The sequence below is a fragment of the Erithacus rubecula genome (assembly GCF_903797595.1).
Source record: "Erithacus rubecula genome assembly, chromosome: 3".
In the NCBI taxonomy this organism is placed as follows: domain Eukaryota; kingdom Metazoa; phylum Chordata; class Aves; order Passeriformes; family Muscicapidae; genus Erithacus; species Erithacus rubecula.
The window spans coordinates 66,416,977-66,438,774 of NC_136689.1; the positions used below are offsets into that span (position 1 = coordinate 66,416,977).

Below are 21,798 nucleotides of genomic sequence, written 5' to 3' on the forward strand. Positions count from 1 at the left end.
GTTTCAGATGTTCTCCTAAGCAGCAGTGCAATACAAGTGTGTATCACAGCTGGTTCAATTATATTCTCCTTGTTGTCCTTGAACTGTCCCTCCTCCCTTGGTCATCCACCATGTACTTATCACATGTTTTTTTCTAGGAGAGATCAAACAGTGATGCTACTAGCAGGATTCAAAGTTTGCTAAAATGAGGTGTGTGGCAGGTTACTGGCAACACAGAACATAATTTCACTTACAGAAAAAGAAACATATCCCATTCCTGTGTGTTAAGCTGCCATCACTCCTGGATAACTCCCAGAAAAAGTAATTCTTTAGCAGAAGCATAAAATCTCACACTAACTCTCAGTGCTCCTGAAATTAGAGCTTCATGTATTCATGTTTAGCAGCACTATTTAAAACAGAGTTTCGTGCTTGAAAGTGGCTGTGGGCTTTAATATCACCACCCAATCCCTGTTTCTTTCAGGTGCCTGAGCTATGGAAAAACTATGCTTGTGCTTCAAACATATTGAAACATGATTAAGCAGGCCTGAGCTAGAAATACAGGCTTGAGGGTGCTAATAAAACATAGCAGCATGTGCTTTGCTGCTGTGGCGTAGTACAGGCCAAGGAAGTAAGGGGGTGAGTTCCAACAGGTGTGCAAAGACGAGTTAGGAGGTTTTGTTTTCTTTATCTCCGCAAGACAAGACATGTCGATCCGTCCCGGCCTTTACCCCGACGGTTGCAGGCGAAGATCCCTCGGTACCCCAGGCCAGCGGCGATCAGCATGCGGAGGGGCCTGCAGCCTGTCTCTCGCGGACCGGACCTGACCCGGACACGGAGCCCGAGCGGGGCGCGGGAGACAATGCGGAGCCCGGGCCCGCCCCGCGCCATTCCCGCCGCACGTCACCGGCGGGGCGGGGCGCGGCGCCCGCTTTAAGGGACAGCGAGGGGCGCGGCCGCCGCAGCTGCGAGTGCGGGAGCGAGCGGAGAAGGAGGCGGCAACAAGCAGCAGCTTCGGACACCGGCACCATGCGTGAGATCGTGCACATCCAGGCCGGGCAGTGCGGCAACCAGATCGGCGCCAAGGTACGGACGGGCGGGGAAGCGGGGGTCCTACAGCAGGTCACACCGCGGGGGGTGCGCAGCCCGTCCCGAAATGAAAAGCCACACGGGGTTAGTTGAGGGGTCGCGGCTCCCGCCCCTGTGTGTGCCCCCCCGTCCCTGCCGCTCCGAGCTGCCTTGGGGCTGGGCGGGGCAGGGACATGCCCGCGCTCCCGTCCGGCGTGCCCGGCCTTCCCGCAGGCAGGCGCGGCCATCCCGCGCCGCCTCGCCCCTCTCTGGCCATGGCGCCAGCTCCCGCGGGGGAACGGGAGGTGTTTCAGTGCCACACACCGCCACCACTGAACGTGTGCAGCTGTTGCCATCTTGTAGTGGCTGCCTGGTCTTAAGCCAATGCTAGACAATGGGAAGACATCAAATTGGTGTAGCCAGAGATGGTCACCCTTCGGATACAAGATACAAAGGAATTAATTTGCAGTTCAGTGCTCCGGCTGCTCGTCAGCCTCTGGCTAGTTCAGCTGCTGCGGCCCTTGTGCACTGACTCACCTTCCTACCCGGCAGCTGCTCTGCCACGCAAGGGAGTGGTCAGGGCCACCCGCGGAATGCATGGGCTGCACTGGGGGTGTGTGATTGGCACTGGCCAGCTGTTTCCACTGGCACTGGAAATGGCTAATAGCTATTTTTCCAAAATTTCCTCTAGTTCTGGGAGGTCATCAGCGATGAACATGGCATTGATCCCACGGGCAGCTACCATGGGGACAGTGAGCTGCAGCTGGAGAGGATCAACGTCTACTACAATGAAGCTGCTGGTAAGTGCCTGCTTCCTCAGATATCCTCAGATAAATGGGGCAGGCATGACAGTTCATTGAGGCTGGAAAAATCCCTGAACAAGAGCTGTCATCTGCCAGTGACTCCTCTAAGAGACCTTTGTTCTCAGCGAGGCTCTGATAACACGGTAGTCTTAATTGAGACAGTGCCTCCCCAGAGAAATGCAGGGAGGTGGATGGAAGCACAGCAGGGCTCCTGTGACACTGGCTGCCGACTGCAGGGCTGTAAGGCTGCTGCTGATTCCTCCCACAGGTAACAAGTATGTCCCCCGTGCCATCCTGGTGGACCTGGAACCCGGCACCATGGACTCCGTGCGCTCCGGCCCCTTTGGACAGATCTTCCGTCCTGACAACTTTGTCTTTGGTGAGTGACTGCGGGACGGAGGAAGGAGTTCCCTGAGCAGGAACTCCACGCACAGGAAAGGCTTGGAGCGAGTATGCAAGTGGCCCCAGGGGCCCTGAAGCCCCACAGCAGAGTGGGGGTGGAAGAGAGGGGAGGAGCCCGTAGGGAAGGGGCAGTGGCATCACCTGTGTTTGTCCCTGGGCGCTCACGTGGCACCTGGCTTGTGCTCCGCCCTGTAGGTCAGAGCGGGGCTGGCAACAACTGGGCCAAGGGGCACTACACGGAAGGCGCAGAGCTGGTGGACTCCGTGCTGGACGTGGTGAGGAAGGAGTCGGAGAGCTGTGACTGCCTGCAGGGCTTCCAGCTGACCCACTCGCTGGGCGGAGGCACGGGCTCCGGCATGGGCACCCTCCTGATCAGCAAGATCCGCGAGGAGTACCCCGACCGCATCATGAACACCTTCAGCGTCATGCCCTCGCCCAAGGTGTCGGACACGGTGGTGGAGCCCTACAACGCCACCCTCTCTGTGCACCAGCTGGTGGAGAACACGGACGAGACCTACTGCATTGACAACGAGGCCCTGTATGACATTTGCTTCCGCACCCTGAAGCTGACCACTCCCACCTACGGGGACCTCAACCACCTGGTGTCGGCCACCATGAGCGGCGTGACCACCTGCCTTCGCTTCCCCGGCCAGCTGAACGCCGACCTGCGCAAGCTGGCGGTCAACATGGTGCCTTTCCCGCGGCTGCACTTCTTCATGCCGGGCTTTGCCCCGCTGACCAGCCGCGGCAGCCAGCAGTACCGCGCCCTGACGGTGCCCGAGCTGACGCAGCAGATGTTCGACTCCAAGAACATGATGGCCGCCTGCGACCCCCGCCACGGCCGCTACCTGACGGTGGCCGCCATCTTCCGGGGCCGCATGTCCATGAAGGAGGTGGACGAGCAGATGCTCAACGTGCAGAACAAGAACAGCAGCTACTTTGTGGAGTGGATCCCCAACAACGTCAAGACGGCCGTCTGCGACATCCCCCCGCGCGGCCTCAAGATGTCGGCCACCTTCATCGGCAACAGCACGGCCATCCAGGAGCTCTTCAAGAGGATCTCGGAGCAGTTCACGGCCATGTTCCGGCGCAAGGCTTTCTTGCACTGGTACACGGGCGAGGGCATGGATGAGATGGAGTTCACGGAGGCCGAGAGCAACATGAACGATCTGGTCTCCGAATACCAGCAGTACCAGGATGCCACTGCTGATGAGCAGGGCGAGTTTGAAGAGGAGGGAGAGGAGGATGAGGCTTAAGCTGCCTGGTCTCAAAGGAACTTCTGTAAAGCTGGCATGCATCTGAATGACTTCTGGTAGTGGTGGTGAAGCATGTTTTCTAGAAACTATGTAAACTATGTACCCAATTATCCTCTCAGCATTTGTGACTTTGCCAGATTTCTCAATGTAACAGTTCTGAATCCTAATTCTTACAGTGTTTTTTGTCCTTTAATATTAAGAGCACATAAAGGCATGTATTCAAGATCATGGTTTCTCTCTTTCTTAACACTCTATTGGACAAAGAACAGCTGTTCAGCCTGGGTGGTAACAAGTAAGTGTAAAAACATGTCAGAAATCTTGCGCTACAGTGGTATGCTCTGACCACTGAGGCTTATGTATTCTTAAGACATGCTTCTCATGCAGTTATGTTTGATGTTTTTCTTACAGGACTCAAACCTACCCATAAGTGCATCAAAAATGGAAAGCCAACCTAAATTCCTAAACAAGGCAAAGGCTGAGTACCTCTGACTTCTTTTATAGTCTATGTTAGCGCAGGAAATTTTCCACTTCTCTGTTGAAGTCCTTTGCAAAACGCAGGTGTAAATTATGCTTTCCTTCTGGCATCAGAAGCAACCTTAAAAGAGGAGAAAAAAACCAAACACAGATTATACATTTTATTCTGTGAGTACAGGTAATTAAAATACTTCTTGTATTTTCCTTGCTCTTGGTTACCCAAGAATTGTAGTAACTCTTAAGTATTGTCCTATGTATGTGGTTGGAATGTGAACCACCGCAACAATTGGAACAATAAGCATACCACCTTTCCCACTTTGGGGAGGGTAAAATAAGCCTAAACCAAATTTTTGCATCCTAGAACCAGTTTCTAGAAAACTTTCTGGTCATCTTCAGAGAAGGTAAGGTTCCAAAAACTTTTATGTAAGATGCATCTTTGAAAGGTATGTAAAGTACCTGAGCACTTTTGCCTCTTTGTGAGAACAGTAGTTCTGCTGAGCAGTGAAATGTAGAGTTCTTGTCACTACCCAACCTTGGTTAGTATTTGTACTTTGTCTAATCTTTCTGCAAAAAGACAATCCAAAACTAAAATCATTCCCCTATTAAAATAAAAAGGGAAGTCAGAACTTCCCTGCCTATACTAAAAGTTTATAAGTAGTACCACTGAATAATGTTAAGTGTTTATAACACAAATATGAACTTGGCATGTCTAAAATTCTACATATTCTTGCTTTTTATCTGAGACAGACCTTATACATCATAGATGTTCACCTCCTTATATGGGGGTGGGAAATGCTTTAAATTGTTTTGTTCTATCAAATACTAAGTAGCTTCAACAGAGCTAAAACAATTTTGACTGATACTTTGTTGCCTTCATGTTAGAGTCCCACTATAGCAAGAGGGATCAACCTCCTTTTGGTGATAAGTGCTGTTTTGTTTTAGGAAAAGAGTAGCAGAATGTCAACATACCCAGCTTTTCTAGTGAATTCTGTCTTAATTTTTTTAAGTCTGTTTCTTCAAAGATGAGAAACACACAGATGCACAAACTAAAACGTTGTGCATGCTTTTTCCTACTGCCATTAATGTTTCCTACTGCTGTCACGCTACCAAACTCCAGCCATACCATGCAAATACAGAATGATGGCACACTCTTTCACCATGAGAGAAACCAGCAATGTATCTGCACTATAATCAAGTTTTTTCTAATTTACTACTAGATAAAAATCAAGGCAAGAAAAACTGATGGTAGAAGCACGTGTTACTGAAAATGTACTGAATTTAAGCTTCTCCTTCTTCTTCACAATGGAAAGTGTCATTTCCAGTGCAACCAGGGAAGAATAGGACCATGTACCCAATACATTTATAATACATTCATTAATTTGAGAACACCATTAGTCTGATTTATTTTCTGAAAAATATGCATACAGGGGAGTACTTCAGCACAGAGATGTGAAAAGAATCACTGTTCTACATTTTATTGGCAATTTCTAACAGTGTTTCCTCTACGACTTGTCTTCCAAATCAGAATCTTGTCTAGTTTCTTGGGATAATTTGCCTTAGTCAGCATCTGGAGTATTTTGGAGCTCAGTGACACCAAGCAGGATGATGTGTTCTGAACACAGGGCATGTAGGAGTGATGAACCAGCAGACATGAAATAAAACACCTGCATGTGATTGCTAGGAAGAACTCTTGTTCTCATCTTTGCTATAGCAGAATGCATTACTATGATCAGCAGGGCTGACTGAGGTATCATTCATTTTTACACTGAGATGACCCCAAGAAAACAGTTCCCTACACTTTGCATTCATAAAAATGCTTCCTTTTTTTCCCCCCTCAGTACTTTTATTCTCCAGTGCTAATCATCACAGTTTGTTATTAAGTAGTAATAGAATGCTTGCATTTGTGTGCAAATTCATGAAGAAAATTCAGCTGGTAAAATCCCAGGTTTTTATAAGAAGCGTTTCTGGAATTTTCAAATTGTGCTGGTTCTGGCTGGGATAGAGTAAATTTTCTTCACAGTAGCTATTACTGGGCTGTGTTTTAGATTTGTATTGAAAACAGTGTTGATAATGCAGAGATGTTTGTTAGTGCTGAGCAGGGCTCAAGGCTTTCTCTGCTTCTCGTGTACTGCCTGGCTAGGGAGGAGGGTGGGGGTGCAAAAGGAGTTGGGAGGGGACACAGCTAGGACAGCTGATCCCAAGTGACCAAAGGAATATTCCATACCATATGGCATCAGGCTGAGCAAACAGAGCTGGGGAAAGAAGGAAGGGGGATGTTTGGAGGGATGACATTTGTCTTCCCAAGTAACTGCTGTGTGTGATGGAGCCTGGCTTTCCTGGGGGTGGCTGAACACCAGCCTGCCTGTGGGAGGAGTGTGTTAAGTCCTTGTTTAACTTTGCTTGCATGTGTGGCTTTTGCTTTAGCTATTAAACTGTCTTTATCCCAACACATGAGGGTTTTTTCCCATTTTTACTCATCTGATTCTGTCCCAGATCCCGTGAGTGGTACTGAGCCCCCATCTGGCATTAAACCACAACACATGAAGCAGATTTTTCTTGATATTTTTCATGTTTGTATAGTAATGTTTCTAAGCACACCTGTGTATCTTTTCCTCATTTTGCTTTTCTTAAAACCACTGAAAATTCATGGAGCGGGTGGAAGCAGAATCTTTGAGATTATTCACATCAGTAAGGCAGAGCAAACAAAAGTAAACTGTTTTTCTCTCCAATAACTGGGAATCTCTCCATTCATAGCATCTAAATTCCCTGTTCTACTGAATGAGACAGAAATGAAGTCTCTTACAGCAAAAGGAATGCAATTGTCATAACAAACAACTTTGCTTTGATAAAGCTTAGGGAGTAGTGGTTCTGTTTGTGTAGTGGAAAGAGGAAAAGGCTCTTACATGGCTTCTCTCAGAAGGCTTTAGGAAGGAGCTTATTAAAATACAGTATTTTTTTTATACTGCAAAAAAAGCCCAGCTACTCTACTCCCTTGTAACTTGCTAGGGAAGTCTAGAATAGCTTCCAGTGTGGCAGAGACAACTTGTCTAAATACATTTTTTTTTAAATTTTTTAACACTGGGTTTGAACTACTTAATTTCTCTAACAATGGTTTATAAAAATTCCATCATTTAACTTACCGAGAGCCTTTGATGTGCTTATGAATATATTCTGCATGAGCCTGTGGGACCAAAGGATCTTTCTCACCATGAATTATAAATGTGGGACATTTAATATCTGGCAGCAACTGTTGGCAGATATTACCTAGGGAGAAAACAAACGAAGGTCACGCTTTGGCTTAAAATTGTATGAAAGATAAAACTGCTTTTGTAAAGGACTCTAAACTCCACTGGGTTCTAGCTATTGCCTCTCCTTATGGATGGTGTGATTAATCTACAGAACTATGTAAGCAGGACTATAATTAACATTTCTGTCTTCAAAACCTTACTTCACTGCAATTTGCTCCAGTAATGGATACTAGCACAAAAGGATACAGAGAATGAAGTAATTCTGTTCCACAAATCCCCCAGGCTCCCTTTGACTCTTCAAAGCCAATACGTGCATCTCATTCCTGGCTTTGTTCTTTTCCAGCATTGGAGTTTCATGGCCCTCATGCTAAGCTGCATTTTGTTACAGCAGTCGTGGGGTTACAAGATTTGCTACTTTTTTGGAACAAATTAACTTAGGCTGTACTCATACCTGTTGCACCTCCCAGGCCCTTTGCTGTCTGCAATGTTCTAATGGATTGAGCGGAGCTGGATGTTAAGCACCTACCTAAGCCTCTCCATCATTCCCTTCCACAATGGGCAGGGGAGAGAAAACAGAATGAAATGTTCCTGAGTTGAGATAAGGACCAGGAGAGAGCACTTACTGAATACCATCATGGGCAAAGCAGACTCAACTTGGGGATATTAATTGAATTTATTACTAACAAAATCGGAACAGGATAATGAGAAGTAAAGTCTTAGAAACTTCTTCCTGGGTTCTACCTCCTGTCCCTTTTTGGTGCAGGGAGATGGGGAGTGGGAGTTGTAGTCAGTTAATCATGGGTTGCTCCTGCTGCTGCTCCTCAGGGAGTCCTTCCACTGCTCTAGTGTGGGGTCTCTCCCACAGGAAACAATTCTCTGTGAACTTCTTCAACATGAATCCATCCCACAAGTGATGGCTCCCCACAAACTGCTGCAAGGTGAGTCATCTTTCCACAGGATGCAATCCTTCAGGCACAGCTGCTCCAGCATGAATCCCCCGCTGGGTCACAAGTCCTGCTAGGAAACCTGCTCCAGTGTGGACTCTTCTTTCCATGGGTCTGCAGGTCCCAACAGGAGCCTGCTCCAGCATGGATTTCCCACAGGTACAGAGCCCTCTCTTGGGCATACTCCTGCTCTGGCATGGGCTCTTCCAAGAGCTGCAGGTGGATCTCTGCATCCCTGTGGACCTTATGGGCTGCAGATGCACAGCTGTCTTACCAAGGACTGTGCCATGGGCTGCAGGGAAGTCTCAGTTTGAGCACCCGGAGCACCTCCTTGCTTTCCTTCTTCACTCACCTTGGTGGCTGCACAGTTGTTCCTCTCACATATTCTCATTCTGCTCTTCTCTAGCTGCAGTAACTGTGCAGTAACTATTTTTCCCCTTCTTAAATGTTTCCACGGAGGTGTTATTGCCATCACTGATTGCCTTGGCCAGTGACATGTCCATCTTGGAGCAGGCTGACATCAGCTCTGCCAGACACAGCAGAAGCTTCTAGGGACCTCCAACACCTCTGCTACTAAAACCTGGTCATGCAAACCCAGTACAAATGCATAACTATTGTTTATGAATTGTACTAAAGCTATTCAAAGGTTATTTTCCCTGCGTATTCATAATTTTATACTTACTAGTCATTAATCTCATTAGAAATAATTTTAATGGTTTTGCTTAAAGACTTTTCTGAATTTTCTCCCCCCCTTTTTTTTCCCCTCATACCTTAGTAACCCAGTTTCCATACTCATTGCCTAATTTCCCACATTCTTGCAAGGGAATTTTTGGGCAAAACATCCTTGATGGGCTTTATGTTCCATTTTTCTTTGAGATAATTTTGACTATTTGTAGCTGTCACTTTGCAGCTACCAACAACTGTAAGATTAATCCTTATGCATGCACACTTTTCTTAGCTCTATAGTCAGAGGCTGTTTCAGATTTTTTCAAATTATTTGGTTATTTATGCAGCCTTTGTTTGTGGTTCTACTGGTTAAATATTTTCAGTTAGAACATTTTACCCATAGTCCTCTAACACCTGAGAAATGTTGACTGTTTTTCAGAACAAGCACCAAGTATTAGGTTATTTAGCTAGGAACACACTTGGCAGTCAAGTATTATTTCCTGATTTTCAGTCCTAAAACTGCTTTGTACTATAACCACTAAATTGTATTTAAAAAAACATGGAACAGCAAGAAGAATCTTGGATGTTGCAACTTTATGCAACTTAGTTTCATTAAGTGTTGTTGCCTTTTAAAAGTTCATTTCTTGTAGTATTTCACACTAAAAGCTGTCTCATTCAGGGAAAATAGTTTTTAAAAGAGCTGTAATTTTTGACCAACAATGGCTTTGTTGCCCTCCTTTTCTCTTTGATGGTTTTATTAACACCTTTTCTTAGATTGTCTGTATCTGTGCCTTTGTTGCAGTGTCTCAACTTTAATTGCAAGGTGGCCTGTTTGTAATCTAAGTTGGAAAATTGTTTTTCCCCTGGATAAAACCCTGCAGTCTGATAGCTGCTCATCTCTTGCAGCAAACGTTAGGCTTCTCCCAATATCTGACCCAGTTTCAGCACCTAGGTAATTCAGCTCCTTGTTACATGTTTCTTGGTGGCTTCTTTTTCACAGTCACTTTATCTCAGTGTCTGAGGCATGTGCAGGAAGTAAAAGGGTGTCACAGCCACAGATTCACCAGCCTGGGCTTTGTACTTGAGAAAAAAATAGTTTCAAGATGATTCCAGAAAGGGTAGAATGAAATCAGAACTTAATCTGTTATGTCACTTTACTGGGAGAAATCCCAGTCCCGTGTTCATCCTATACAAAAATGTATGGGAAAAATATGACATGAAGGATTGTTTTCCTTGTAATACCTGATGCCTGTTAATGTACATACCTTCTATCTTTCATTATGAGAGCTACAGGAAAATGAATATAAGAGTTATAAACTCCTTTTTTTAATATGTTATGTATTACTGCTTTAGACAAATTTAAAGCAAATTCCCTCTGAATCAAAATAGCACTGCAGATTATTATTCACAAAATCTTGGCTGAGAAGGTCTATGTAGAGTAATTGCAGAAATCTTCAGGGATAAACATTACATTGTCCAGTTCAACACTTTTGTTTTATTTTTACACTTGAGCTGCTTCAATTCTGACTTCTCAAAAGTTGAAGTCCCTTATTTTTTAACTCACACACTACTAGGTTTGAAAGACTTCTTCAGCTGTTTTGCAAGAATTGGAAAAATTATACCTTACTTTTGGTACATCTTAACTATGTCACCAAGAGATAATCCTTTGACACAGAGACAGAAAAGGAGAGAAATATTCTGCCTGAGCAGAATCCTTCCTGTTTAGTCTGCACAAAACCAATGTCATAATGCAGTTTTGTGGTGGAACAAGAGAAGAGCCTCCTCAGCTAATGTTTTCTTCCCGTACCTTTCTGGTACTGTGAACCATCTACAGAGTAATTGTCTTAGAGTGTGAGTCAGACCCAGTTTTTAATGCCATATGCAGAGTCCTTCCTTTACTGGCTGCTAGAAGTACTGTTAGATTTTTTTTTTTTTTTTTTTAATCCAGAACTGCCTGCTATTCTAATTGCCTCAGTTCAACATTGTGAAAGCCTTACCATCTGAATTTTCAGCAAAGCGCGATATTCCATCTACCCAAGCCTCACAGGTTTCTGCTAAGTACTTTTGTCCATACAGCTCTTCCAGTGGTTTCCTGACCTTTTCACTCCATTTTGAAACATCTCGGATACCTGCATAAACAACATTGAACTATGTTATGTGCTTTCCAGTAAAAAGGTACAAACCACACTTAAGATGGGGAAGTTTCCAAACCAGACTGCAAGTATGTACTTCAAACTTGAAACTGTAATTAATATTTTAAATAATTCATAGTATGGAAAAAGTATAAAAAAGACAGTTGTGCAACCTTTGCTATGGTCTTCTGAGTTGTAGGGGAACACCTTGTTATTATGGTCACAAGGAAAAACAGAAAAAACATCATATTCAAAGGACTCAGTCCTAAAATTTCTGATGGTTCTTCCTTGAAGGCTTTGACAAAAGAAGTTAAAGGGCTACCTTGAGTACAAAAATGGGACTGTTTCATAACAGTGTGCTAGTCCTGGCAGTTCTTTTTTATATTCTTTAGCCTTTTACATTGACTCATGGATGGAAGTTCTTCCATGGCTCCTACCAGCTTTCAGAGGAAGGAAGCTCTTACTAAGACATTCCAGCTGACTGACATCATGGTACATTTGCCATAGTTTTACACAAAAACAAGTGACTCTACTTAGTAGAGATCTGTGACTCATGGCAGGCTGGATAAATAATCTGACATTTTAGTTATTTATATATCAGTTTTTTCTATTTTTTTTTCCTTTAAAATTTTCAGTACTGCTCACAAACTAGGTATTCAGGGTTTTCACTAAACTATATATCAGCTCTACTGCTTTGTACTGACAAAGTCTGAAACAAAGTTGGAACAGCAGAGAACAGGACAGTACTGAATCATCAAACTCTATGCCACTAGCAAAGGTTTTAATTGGTTTCAAAAGGGAATTAAGGGAAGAAAGGAGTGAGATGTTAATTAACAAAGAGAACCTGTCCAGCCAATTGGCAAATGCAACAGTGACTGAAAGTATTTTATAACAGCATCTGATTGGAAATGAGTCTGCTCACCCCAGGCTAGGTGCTACTGACCAGCTGTTTCCCATCTAGAACCTACTGTTTTATCCTTGTGGCTAGCATTAACTTAAAAAGAGAAGGGAGAAGCCAATGTTGATAGGACCTAGATACCAGATCAACACCTTTGTCTTCTGCCAGCCTCACCACTGCAGCTGAGATGCACTGATGAGCCAGCTGTAGAAGACTTCTGCTGATACCCTCTGAGCCCTATATGCCAGGGAGAGATGTTGAAAGCAGCAATGCATGAAGGACAAAGGCCAATATTGCAGTGAGTGCTCTATGTAAATAGGAGTTATTTTTTGTTGTTTTGGGTTTTTTTAAATTTTTCTTTTACATTTTAATTGTGCAGGGAGACGTGCATTTCATAGTTACACAACAAAAATTTCAAAGGTATAAAAACATATAAAGAAAGAAACTGTTTTATACAGCTAAAAAGCATTTTGCTTTCTGAACTAAAAATATATATTACTACTACTTCTGCCACTTTTAGTATAAGTATAGGGGAGGTAAGTATAGATGTGCAATATATGCACTTGTAATTTTGCTGAAGCCAGAGAGATTTCACAGCTGCTATAAATCAAACTCCAGTCACTATAAAGAAACTATGCTGGGTTACCCTTGTTGACAGCTGACATGGTTAACTCTTTTCATTTCCGTGGTCAAAAGGAAATATGGCCCTTTTCTGAATTCACCAACCATTTCTTCCTATTTTTCTTCATAGTAAGAAGTGATCTCAGATTCTATTTCACATGGGTGGAATAAGGAACAGAAATCCCAAGTTTCTTTACTTTGCAAGGCTTTCTAATGATAATAATTAACTCCAAAGGAATGCAAATGGTAAAGACACTTGGGACATTTACTTGAATGATTCATTTGCTTCCTGAACTTAAAAGGTAAGTTATGAACTTGTTTTCTCACTGTCTATATTATACAGGCCCTGGAGGCAAAAGCTGTAATGAGCTAGCCCAGTGATTATCTCTGGACCTGGTTTTTAAAAGATTTGGCCAACACTAAACCCACCACATTGTGTAAGACGTAAGATAAGAACTCAAACCTGCGGTTTGACAGTATTTTTTAGGAAGTTGTTATAACAACAAAATTTTGACTTTCTGGAAACTACTGATAAGCTACTATAACTTCTGTTTTTCATCAGAGTAGGCTGGTAAGGCCTTATTTAAAAATCTGTTATGTTATCTCTAGAGAGTTAGCTGTTAGTTTCTCACTACAACTCTAATCTATACCTATACCTAGCAATGTAGTGAATTTTATTTCCTGTCTCTTCAGGTTTGTTTTGCCCTCAGCTCTGTTTCCACTTAGATGTTACATGACTAAGATTCTTAGGTCAAGTAGAAATTCAAATAATTCATTTAGAATACAGTATGAAGTTTGTACATACCATTGTAAATTCTCACATCCTCTTGAGTAACGCTGGCATTTGCTCCCCAGATAACCAGCTTGTGGATAAGATTTGGGTACCTTGCAGCAGCAATGAGTGCTGTAATTCCACCATCACTCCACCCCAGCAAGGAGAACTTCTTAAACTTTAGTGCCTTGATTCATACAAATATATGCAAATCATCAGCTGGCTTTACAGCCAAATGTAAAATACTTCTTGAAAATTAACTGTACAGTTTGAGGCACAACACTACATAGTTGAACTATAGTTAGCTTTTATAATTAAAAAATACAATTTTCTTGCTATACATAAAAATTCTTTTAAAAAGTCGGATATTTGGAAAACAAGAAATTGTACCTGCCATTTCAATTTTCTGTAACTCTGATGAAATAGGCAATAGTCTATTAGATACTTGCTGTGTTTTAAAAGGCCTTCAAAAAAAGAAAATATTATTTAAATGGAGAGTAAAGACCTTTCAAGAGAGCCTGATGATATGAAGAATCTGTGGATTCTCTTGGTGTGAATTTGGCAAAGACTATCACAGTGTGGATGGTAAGCAATCCAAGATTAAGCTAAACTTAAGAAAAAGTGTAAGACTTGAAAAATGGAAGTGATCTGGTTTACTGATGCTAGCTGAGCTAAAGAAAAAAAAAAGTTTTTGATGTTGGTACTGTTTCCTACTGCAAATGATGGAGCTCAAAGTTGGCTTATGGATGGAATAGCTGATGAAATTTTTTATTCTTCATGCCAGATTATTAGAGATCTATTTGCCTCCAGTATTTCTGATGTTTACTAGCCTTCATCTTGATGCATTCTTTGGGATATCTCAGGATGCCTTTCCAGCAGGAGGAATTTAATTCATCCTTTGCAGCCTTTAGAAAAACAGTGTGATGCAATAGATGTGCTGGATAAGGTGTTTGTTTGCTTGGTTTAATTTTTAACTACTTATAGTACAGGACACTAACCTAACATGGGCAATAACCTGAAAGTTGGTTGCATAGTACAGTTTTGTGGGTGACTTGACTGCATGCTGCTCACATTGACTCTGTGAGTTAACAAAGCTTCCTTTGAAGTCACCTCCTCCTCCTAGGCCCGGGTGAAATATAATCCAATGACCACATACAACAGTGAGCTGCAATACAACATTGCTCTGCACTGCCTGTATGTTTTCACTGCATCACAGAGACTGCAGCAAAAGCAAAAGTTACAGCTGATTTACAAAAACATAGAGAAGCCCAAGCCCGTCCTTTTGCTAGGACAGTGGCTCTGAAGAGTAAGAACTTCTTAAACATCTATACTAATTATTTGTCCAATGATTGTTTTAATGCTAGCATTAAACATTGGGGTGGAGGGCAGCAAAGTGGATTTAGGTATATCATACTTTTATTTCAAGCAAACTCCTTCACAGAACACAAATGAAGATACAGAACAGTGTCTTCTGCATAAAGGTGCTAAATACTCTGCAGAATTTCAGCTTTTGTGGTTTCACAGAAACCTGGCACCACTCACAGCTCCAGCAGAGATACCAGAATCTGAAGGAGACTAGAACAAAAGTTCTGAAGGCTCACTCATACAGATGTGTTTTTCGGCTGATTGTAGCCTGGATGATGTATATAAACCATTATATTCTGGAAATCATAGTTGGAATGATTCCTTGGGATTTGTGCTATCCTTTATAACATCCTAAAATAGAAGCAAGTCACCCACGCTTGGTAAGATTTTAGTAAGTTGTTATTATATGCTTATATTGAGAAACATCTTCAAAAAAACAGGATGCTATGCCTCATTTGCTTTGGCAGCTCTAGAGATGGGTAGGCTGCTATCCTGTTTGGCTGGAAGCTACACAGTTACATTCCCTTTGGGGAAAGTTCTGTTTAATATTTTGCATTTATCAGTATTTGAACAGAGATGAGAAAGGGGGGTACAACCATTTAGACTGCAAGTTTGTCACCTATTCATGGCAGCATCTTTATTTTCTTTGCTAGTGTAGCAGAAGAAATTGAAGATATACAGTACAGAGAGATAGCTTTTATGGTTAGAGGGCAAATCTGTGTCTTAATCTGGATTCTGCTGTCAGACTTACTTTGTTTCACTATGCAGAATCCACCTGGAAGGCCACATTTCCAGTTTTCAGATGAGCTTTCAGCAAGGTTATTGTTTATTACAGAAATAGAGTTGGAGCAACTGTCTGAATCTTGCCTCTTATTTTTGGAATTTGAATGCTCTGCCAACTTCCTTAACGTGACCAAAGAGACTGTATATCTTAATACAAAAAAGCCAGAATATTAGTTAAAGCTAAACCAGAAAATAGTGTCAGCAGTTATAGAATAGAATAAAAGAGGAACACAGAAACACAGATTTGAATGAAAAATTCTGCAAGAAGAGAAATAACAGCTTTAGGTCATATTCTTTATAATCACAGTAGCTGTATTAATTAGTATGATTTGGTATGGTCACAGGAAGCCTTTGATTTCCCCAAAAATTATTTCAATAATATGCTGCAAAATGCAAAGCATCAAGTTAATTTTTAGAATCAAGTGTTTCTTAAAATAGGCTGCTCAAGGCAAAATGCCAAGATTCTATTTGATAGAAAATTTTCTAAGAGCCCTTCAGTAGGGTAATCCCTTCAATTAAATTACTTTGCATAGACTTTGTTTCTTATAGACACATTGAACCAAATTTAAGTGGTTCTCGGCTGCAGCCCTATTAGGGCAGGGTCTTAGAATAAAAGTATATTGCTTTATGAATTATATAAGTATATATAAGTATATTGCTATATGAATTCCCACTGCTGAACCTCTATGCATTTTGCAGAATAGGTGGGAGAAGAAAATATTTTCTGGAATAGTGTGTATATGCTCACTTTAAAGCCTTCATTGGAATGGTCTTTTCATAATCTGCTGTCTACTGGAAACAAACATCCTCCATCTCAAAATTTAAGGAAAACAGCTTTTAAAAAAAATGAAGAAATAATAAAATCTCATTATATATTTACCTGCATAAGATCCACAGCATCTTTTGCATCCCTCTCAAAGAAATCTGGAGGAAAGTCTCGAGATGGAGGAATGGACTTTCCATATCCCCGAGGATCCCAAGCAACAACTGTGAAAAGTTGCTTATTCATAGACTTAAGCTGCGGTCCAAAATCAGTTTGACTACTCCCTGAAACATTATAATTTTTCTATGTTATTAATCACCATACTGCATACATAGTATACATACTCTAAAGGGAAAGTGGGGAAAACTTGTAACTTTGTTCCAAATAAGAGATTATCCAACAAGCAAAATACTCTTTCATTATCCATTAAACTATCCATTGCAACTCTTAGACTGTAAGTGCCACAACTAAAACCTTTAGAAGCATCTGCAGTATGTTCAGAGCAAACCATTTCTGGTAGGTATGAAAGGTTATCAGGAACAGTGCTCTGACATATGATTAAATACACTATCTTCAAGTGAGTTACCTGAGTAAGGATTGATCTTTAACAGATTTAAAGCCACAGCATGGTCATTGCTGTTTACCTGGTCAATACAGGCGAAACTGAGAATATTTTCAGGAATATTTTGCTACAAATTTGTAAGTGAAAAGCACTGTGCCAGACAGTTATTATTTGATAAAGCATCGCTACGAGAATATTGGTGCTTAAAGCTGACCTTTAAATACTTTTTTGCCTGAGGAGATTGTGGTAACACAGAAGCATAAAATGATATATTTTAATTTTTCTAGTATGTAGCCAAATGCAGCCAATTTTTTTAATGCAGTACTATTTATTTTATTAATGACTCAGACCTTTAAAGGATTTAAAAATTAAGTACTCCCACCTATTGCACTAAGCTATCTATGAATGAAGGTAAGACTGCAGCTCATGTCTTATTTGTGTTGTGGTCATGTGGTAATAGTATCAAACGCTATTTGATTAAAACTTAATCAAATTCAATGTGCTGAAATATAAAATCTGCTATGCACTGCTATATTAAAAAGGCCATTTAAAGGTGTATAAGAGGTTTTTTTCTGTTTACTTGGAGAAATCTGTCCTCAGATACCATCAACAGGTCTAAGTTATAACAGAGGCTTTATATAGCCTGCTATGATGATAGCAATGTATGCATAAAAATAATAATAATAATAAATAATTATCAGTAATAATAATATTGTTCATTTCTGAAGAAATACATTATTTCTGTTTAAAGAGTTTGCATTGGCAACAGGACTGCTGGTTTAAAATGCTGTTTAAAATCAATAGGTTGAAACATATGACTACTTGAAGATTGACTAGCATTAATTTTTTTCCACCCTCCCCTTGAGAAGTCTTTGAAAGAAAGAACCACTTCATGAGGAATTGAAAACGTTACTGCCAAGAAGAACAAATGTTTCCTGCTCTTCAGTTCTTGACATTTTATCATCTTATCCAGCAATTCAATTAAGCATTTGCCCAACTCTGAGCACAGTAACAGTCCTACTGACAGCCTGCCATGAACTGTTGGTAAGTCTGATGGATCCTTTAGAACTGCAAGAACCCAGAAAAAACAGGCTGTGTTAATTTTAAATGGTTATCAAAATCAGCTGTTTTGATGGACAGACACCACTTAAGTAGCAGAACCTGTTGTCCATCTCAAAAAACTACTCAGAATCTTAATGATGTTGCTCTGAATAAACAAAATGTGAAAATACATCTTTAAGCAAAAAATAAATTTTAAGCGACTTTTTTTGCAACAAACTGTAAGGGTTACATTACGTTTATTAATTCAGTTGGAATCCATCCAGCTTCTAAAGAGAAGTGCATAATTCAGTCTGTGTAACAAATATAGCTGACCTGATTTTTCCCCCCTTCTGCTGTTTTCCACCTTGTGTAGCTATTTACCACCTGTCCTGGACACCACCTTTGCACAGTTGAATCCAAAACTGCAAGTGACCACTAGGTCAGTCAAGATATTGTATAAAATGTGCCAGGTAAGATAAATGAACTCTTCTAGTAACTGTTAAATAATGGCAAAAACTCTCCATTTTCCCTTCTGTTGCAAGTGCAGCAATCTTATTTTTTTATGAGAATGCTCCATAGTCAGGTGTTGAATACATTACAAAATAGTTTTGCGCATTCTTGCTTGAGACCAGATTGATAAAGATGTTGTTGCTCTATGAAGACAAGATAAAATCTCCATACCTAGCATTCCTGGAAGCAGAAGAACTGCATGGCTTCCTTCTCCTGTTTGCTGATAATGCAGGTGGACTCCATTCACTTGGATTTTGGCAGATGTTATTGAAGTACTAGGGATAGGGAAAGAGGAGAGAAATAGGAAAACATTCAGACAATTAATTTTCGTTACTACCTGGTCACTCCAGGAATACAGAATAACTACTTTTCCTAGATATTAATGACAGCACTGTGAAACTTTAATGGGTCACTTGCCTTTCATGGGTGCACAGAAGATTAAAAAAAGTTTCTCAGGAGCAGAGAAGTATTCAGTTGTGATCACTATGTAGCATTCATACCTAGGCCAAAGGGTTGGGGAGCAGGGGGGGGAGAGAAATCCTGACAGTGCAACCAGGAAAATGTAAAGACAGTCTTACATGGCTACAAAAACATTGAAATAAATACATGAGAGAGGAGAAACCCCATTCTGTCACAGCATAACTTTCAAAATGGCTGATGTTCACCTTGCTTTTACTAAACTGAGCCTCTTCATCTGCCAGAGAAACCACAATCTATTGTTGCTGTTCCTCATGAACCACAGGGTCTGCAATAAAAATTGCTTTGTACTGAGATGAGAGTGGAGAAGAATGTGATGATAATATTTCTGTCAGTGCAATCTCACCAGGAAATAAGGCTTAATTGGAAAATACCACATGAGCAATAAGTTCATCCACTAAAAAATCCAACTGCACAGGCCATCTCTCAGCCCCAATACTTAAACCCCTACACTAATCTTCAGTACAAAGCATATGTGTAAATGTAAATAAGTAACCTGAAAAACCATATCCAGATAGAAACACCTAGTGAGAAAGCAGAAGAGGCACAGATTTAAAGTATCTTCTTAACAGTACCCATTACATCTGTGCCCTAATGGTTGGAAAATGTTAAATAAAATGAATTTATTTAAAGCTAATATGATAAAAATCTTGCCATTTGGTTACTTATTGATTAACCATAATTTTACCTAGATTAAATATTCATGCCCTATGTATTCAATCATCTGAATTTCATGTGCATAGAGATATGTTGTTTTCCAGTCTTAGATATAATAACAATTTGTATTCCATTATATCCACTGGGCAATGTATCAACAATTTAATTTTAATATATTAAGTCTGAACTACTTACAGTATGTATAGAGTTGAAAGTGGTGGATTACAGGTAAAAAACAATCCCACTAATTTAAACTCTTTTCATAAGAAAAATGAACAATCACTTGCAATCTCAGGTTCCCAATATAAAGTGGCAGTTAAACCACAGAATCTCTTCAACACAATGACAATTTTGAATTCACATAAAATCTTGGGTCTAGGTAACCCATCATGCCAAATGCCTGAATAAAAGCTGTAGAATAGTAGCAGCTCCTTACATGCAGATCCAGTTTGAGAACTGGAATACAAATGCAGATCTGTGGCAAGAGTACAGCTCAAAGAAATTAATTGTGCAATTATAATTTCAGTGAGTTTTTCTGAATTGTTATGCTAATGTGATCCAAATGATAGTTTGGCTCTAACAGTTTGGCTAAACCTCCAAATATATCACATTTGATGTGGTTTATACACCTCACAATTCAAATTCTGCACGTAGCACTCATATGGCTGCTTTAGCCCCTTTTTGAATATTGGCTTCCACTTTTTTTCTTTATAAGAGCTTTTTTTATTCTTCATATGCCATCTTTTGGTTTGTTATTAATATCAGCAGGTATTTTATTATATTAAATATTAAATTTTAAGAATTATGTGATGAGATTTTTGCTTATGATTAATAATTGTCAAAACCACTTTCAGTTCCTAACAAAACAGAAATAATCAACATCTAGCTACCTTTTTATAAACAAGTTACCAATGTACAGTTTAATACATAGAGTTACACATTCTGTTTTCCTGATTCAGATTTTTTTTCGCATAGTTCTATGTTTTTAGGATTAATTATTAACATCAGGGGCTTGAGAATTTTGCTGAGTCTGTAATGCTTTTCCATTCTTGGATTGTGTCTCGGTGTGAAGTCCACTGAAATGCAGGATTTTGTGCAGAAGGTATTTTCAACACTTTTTGGACTTACAACAAATGAGTTGGGTTTTTTAGGCACTGGGAAGTTGCATTGGGACTGGCAACACCTAAGGCACACCTGGTCCTTATGTTTACCAAGGCAGCACAGATGCAGTGGGCAGATCTTGTGCTTCACCTCGTACTCCGCAGCAGTGCGCTTAACCTGGCAACTATCTCTGTTCCAGCTGTGCTACGATACGACCTACGCTTTATCTGTGCAGGGTGGAAAAAAATATGGTACAGTGTCAGTTTTCCTCAATAGGATCTGCAGAATAAGCAGTATGATATAGATTAGATGCATGTGTTTTCTTGGCGACCTGCAGGGAGCCCCTTACCCGCAGCAGGTGGCCGAGGGGCAGGCGGCCAGCTCGTCCTGCCCTGCGGGGACCGCCAGAGGGGAGGGAGACAGGCACTGAGCAGGCGGCGCTGCGCAGCCTGCCCGGGACAGATCCTTGCGGAGCAGGGAAAGCAGGAGCAGGCTCCGCAGCACTCTGGCACCTCCGCCCTCCCGACCCAATGCACCCCTCTGCTAACACACTGTCCATCCCGCCGCCTGTCTGACAAACATCCCGCGCCCCAAGCCGCGGGAAGGGAGGAGGGAGCCGGGGAAAGGCAGAAGGGGGCGGCTGTGGATTTTACCCGTAGCAGGCGGCCGGTCCCCGGAGCGTGAGCGGCGCTGCCCGGGCGGGCGGCTGCAACTGCAGCAGCACCAGAGCCCGGAGGGCCCGGCCCGCGCTCCGGCAAAACATTGCACCCGGTGAGGCCAGCCCGGCGGGGAAGGAAGGATACGGGGGAGGACCGGCCCGCCTCTCCAGCCGTGCCCTGCCCCTCAGGGGCCGGCCCGCCTCCCCTCCCGTGCCCTGCCCCTCAGGGGCCGGCCCGCCTCCCCTCCCGTGCCCTGCCCCTCAGGGGCCGGCCCGCCTCCCCTCCCGTGCCCTGCCCCTCAGGGGCCGGCCCGCCTCCCCTCAGTGCCCGCCCCAGCCGGGCGGGATGCGGCGCCACCTCCGGGGTGCTCCGGGAGGGGGGCGGTGCGCTGTCCGCGCTCTGATTGGTGACCGCCGCTGTCACTCAGGCCAACACGGGGAGGGTTTGGCTTATGTGCTGTGGCCCCGCCCCCTCGTGGCGCTGATTGGTCTCCCGGCGGGAGCGGAGGGGGCGGATCTCCCTCCTGACGGGTGGTTATCCCGGTTCCTGATGCCGCCTTGGAGCCCTGGAAGGGAGAGTGCTGTCCCCGCTTGAGAGCACGAGCGTCGCAGAGTGCCGGC

General features: G+C 42.4%; 2 protein-coding genes across 2 annotated transcripts; one reads left to right on the top strand and one right to left on the bottom strand.

Annotated features, from left to right (window-relative positions):
* The first annotated feature begins 894 nt into the window (after positions 1-894).
* Positions 895-3,728, top strand: LOC306799650 (tubulin beta-1 chain). Its single transcript, XM_079300992.1, has 4 exons — positions 895-1,062; positions 1,736-1,844; positions 2,116-2,226; positions 2,445-3,728. Exons 1-4 carry the CDS (start codon positions 1,006-1,008, stop codon positions 3,503-3,505), a joined length of 1,338 nt encoding a protein of 445 aa, XP_079157118.1. The 5' UTR covers positions 895-1,005; the 3' UTR covers positions 3,506-3,728.
* Positions 3,729-3,894: 166 nt separating this feature from the next.
* Positions 3,895-21,347, bottom strand: BPHL (biphenyl hydrolase like). The gene is made up of 7 exons (XM_079301000.1): positions 21,173-21,347; positions 18,456-18,559; positions 16,289-16,455; positions 13,294-13,447; positions 10,835-10,966; positions 7,120-7,243; positions 3,895-4,100 (listed from the first exon to the last, which is right to left on the bottom strand). Exons 1-7 carry the CDS (start codon positions 21,280-21,282, stop codon positions 4,013-4,015), a joined length of 879 nt encoding a protein of 292 aa, XP_079157126.1. The 5' UTR covers positions 21,283-21,347; the 3' UTR covers positions 3,895-4,012.
* Positions 21,348-21,798: the final 451 nt, after the last annotated feature.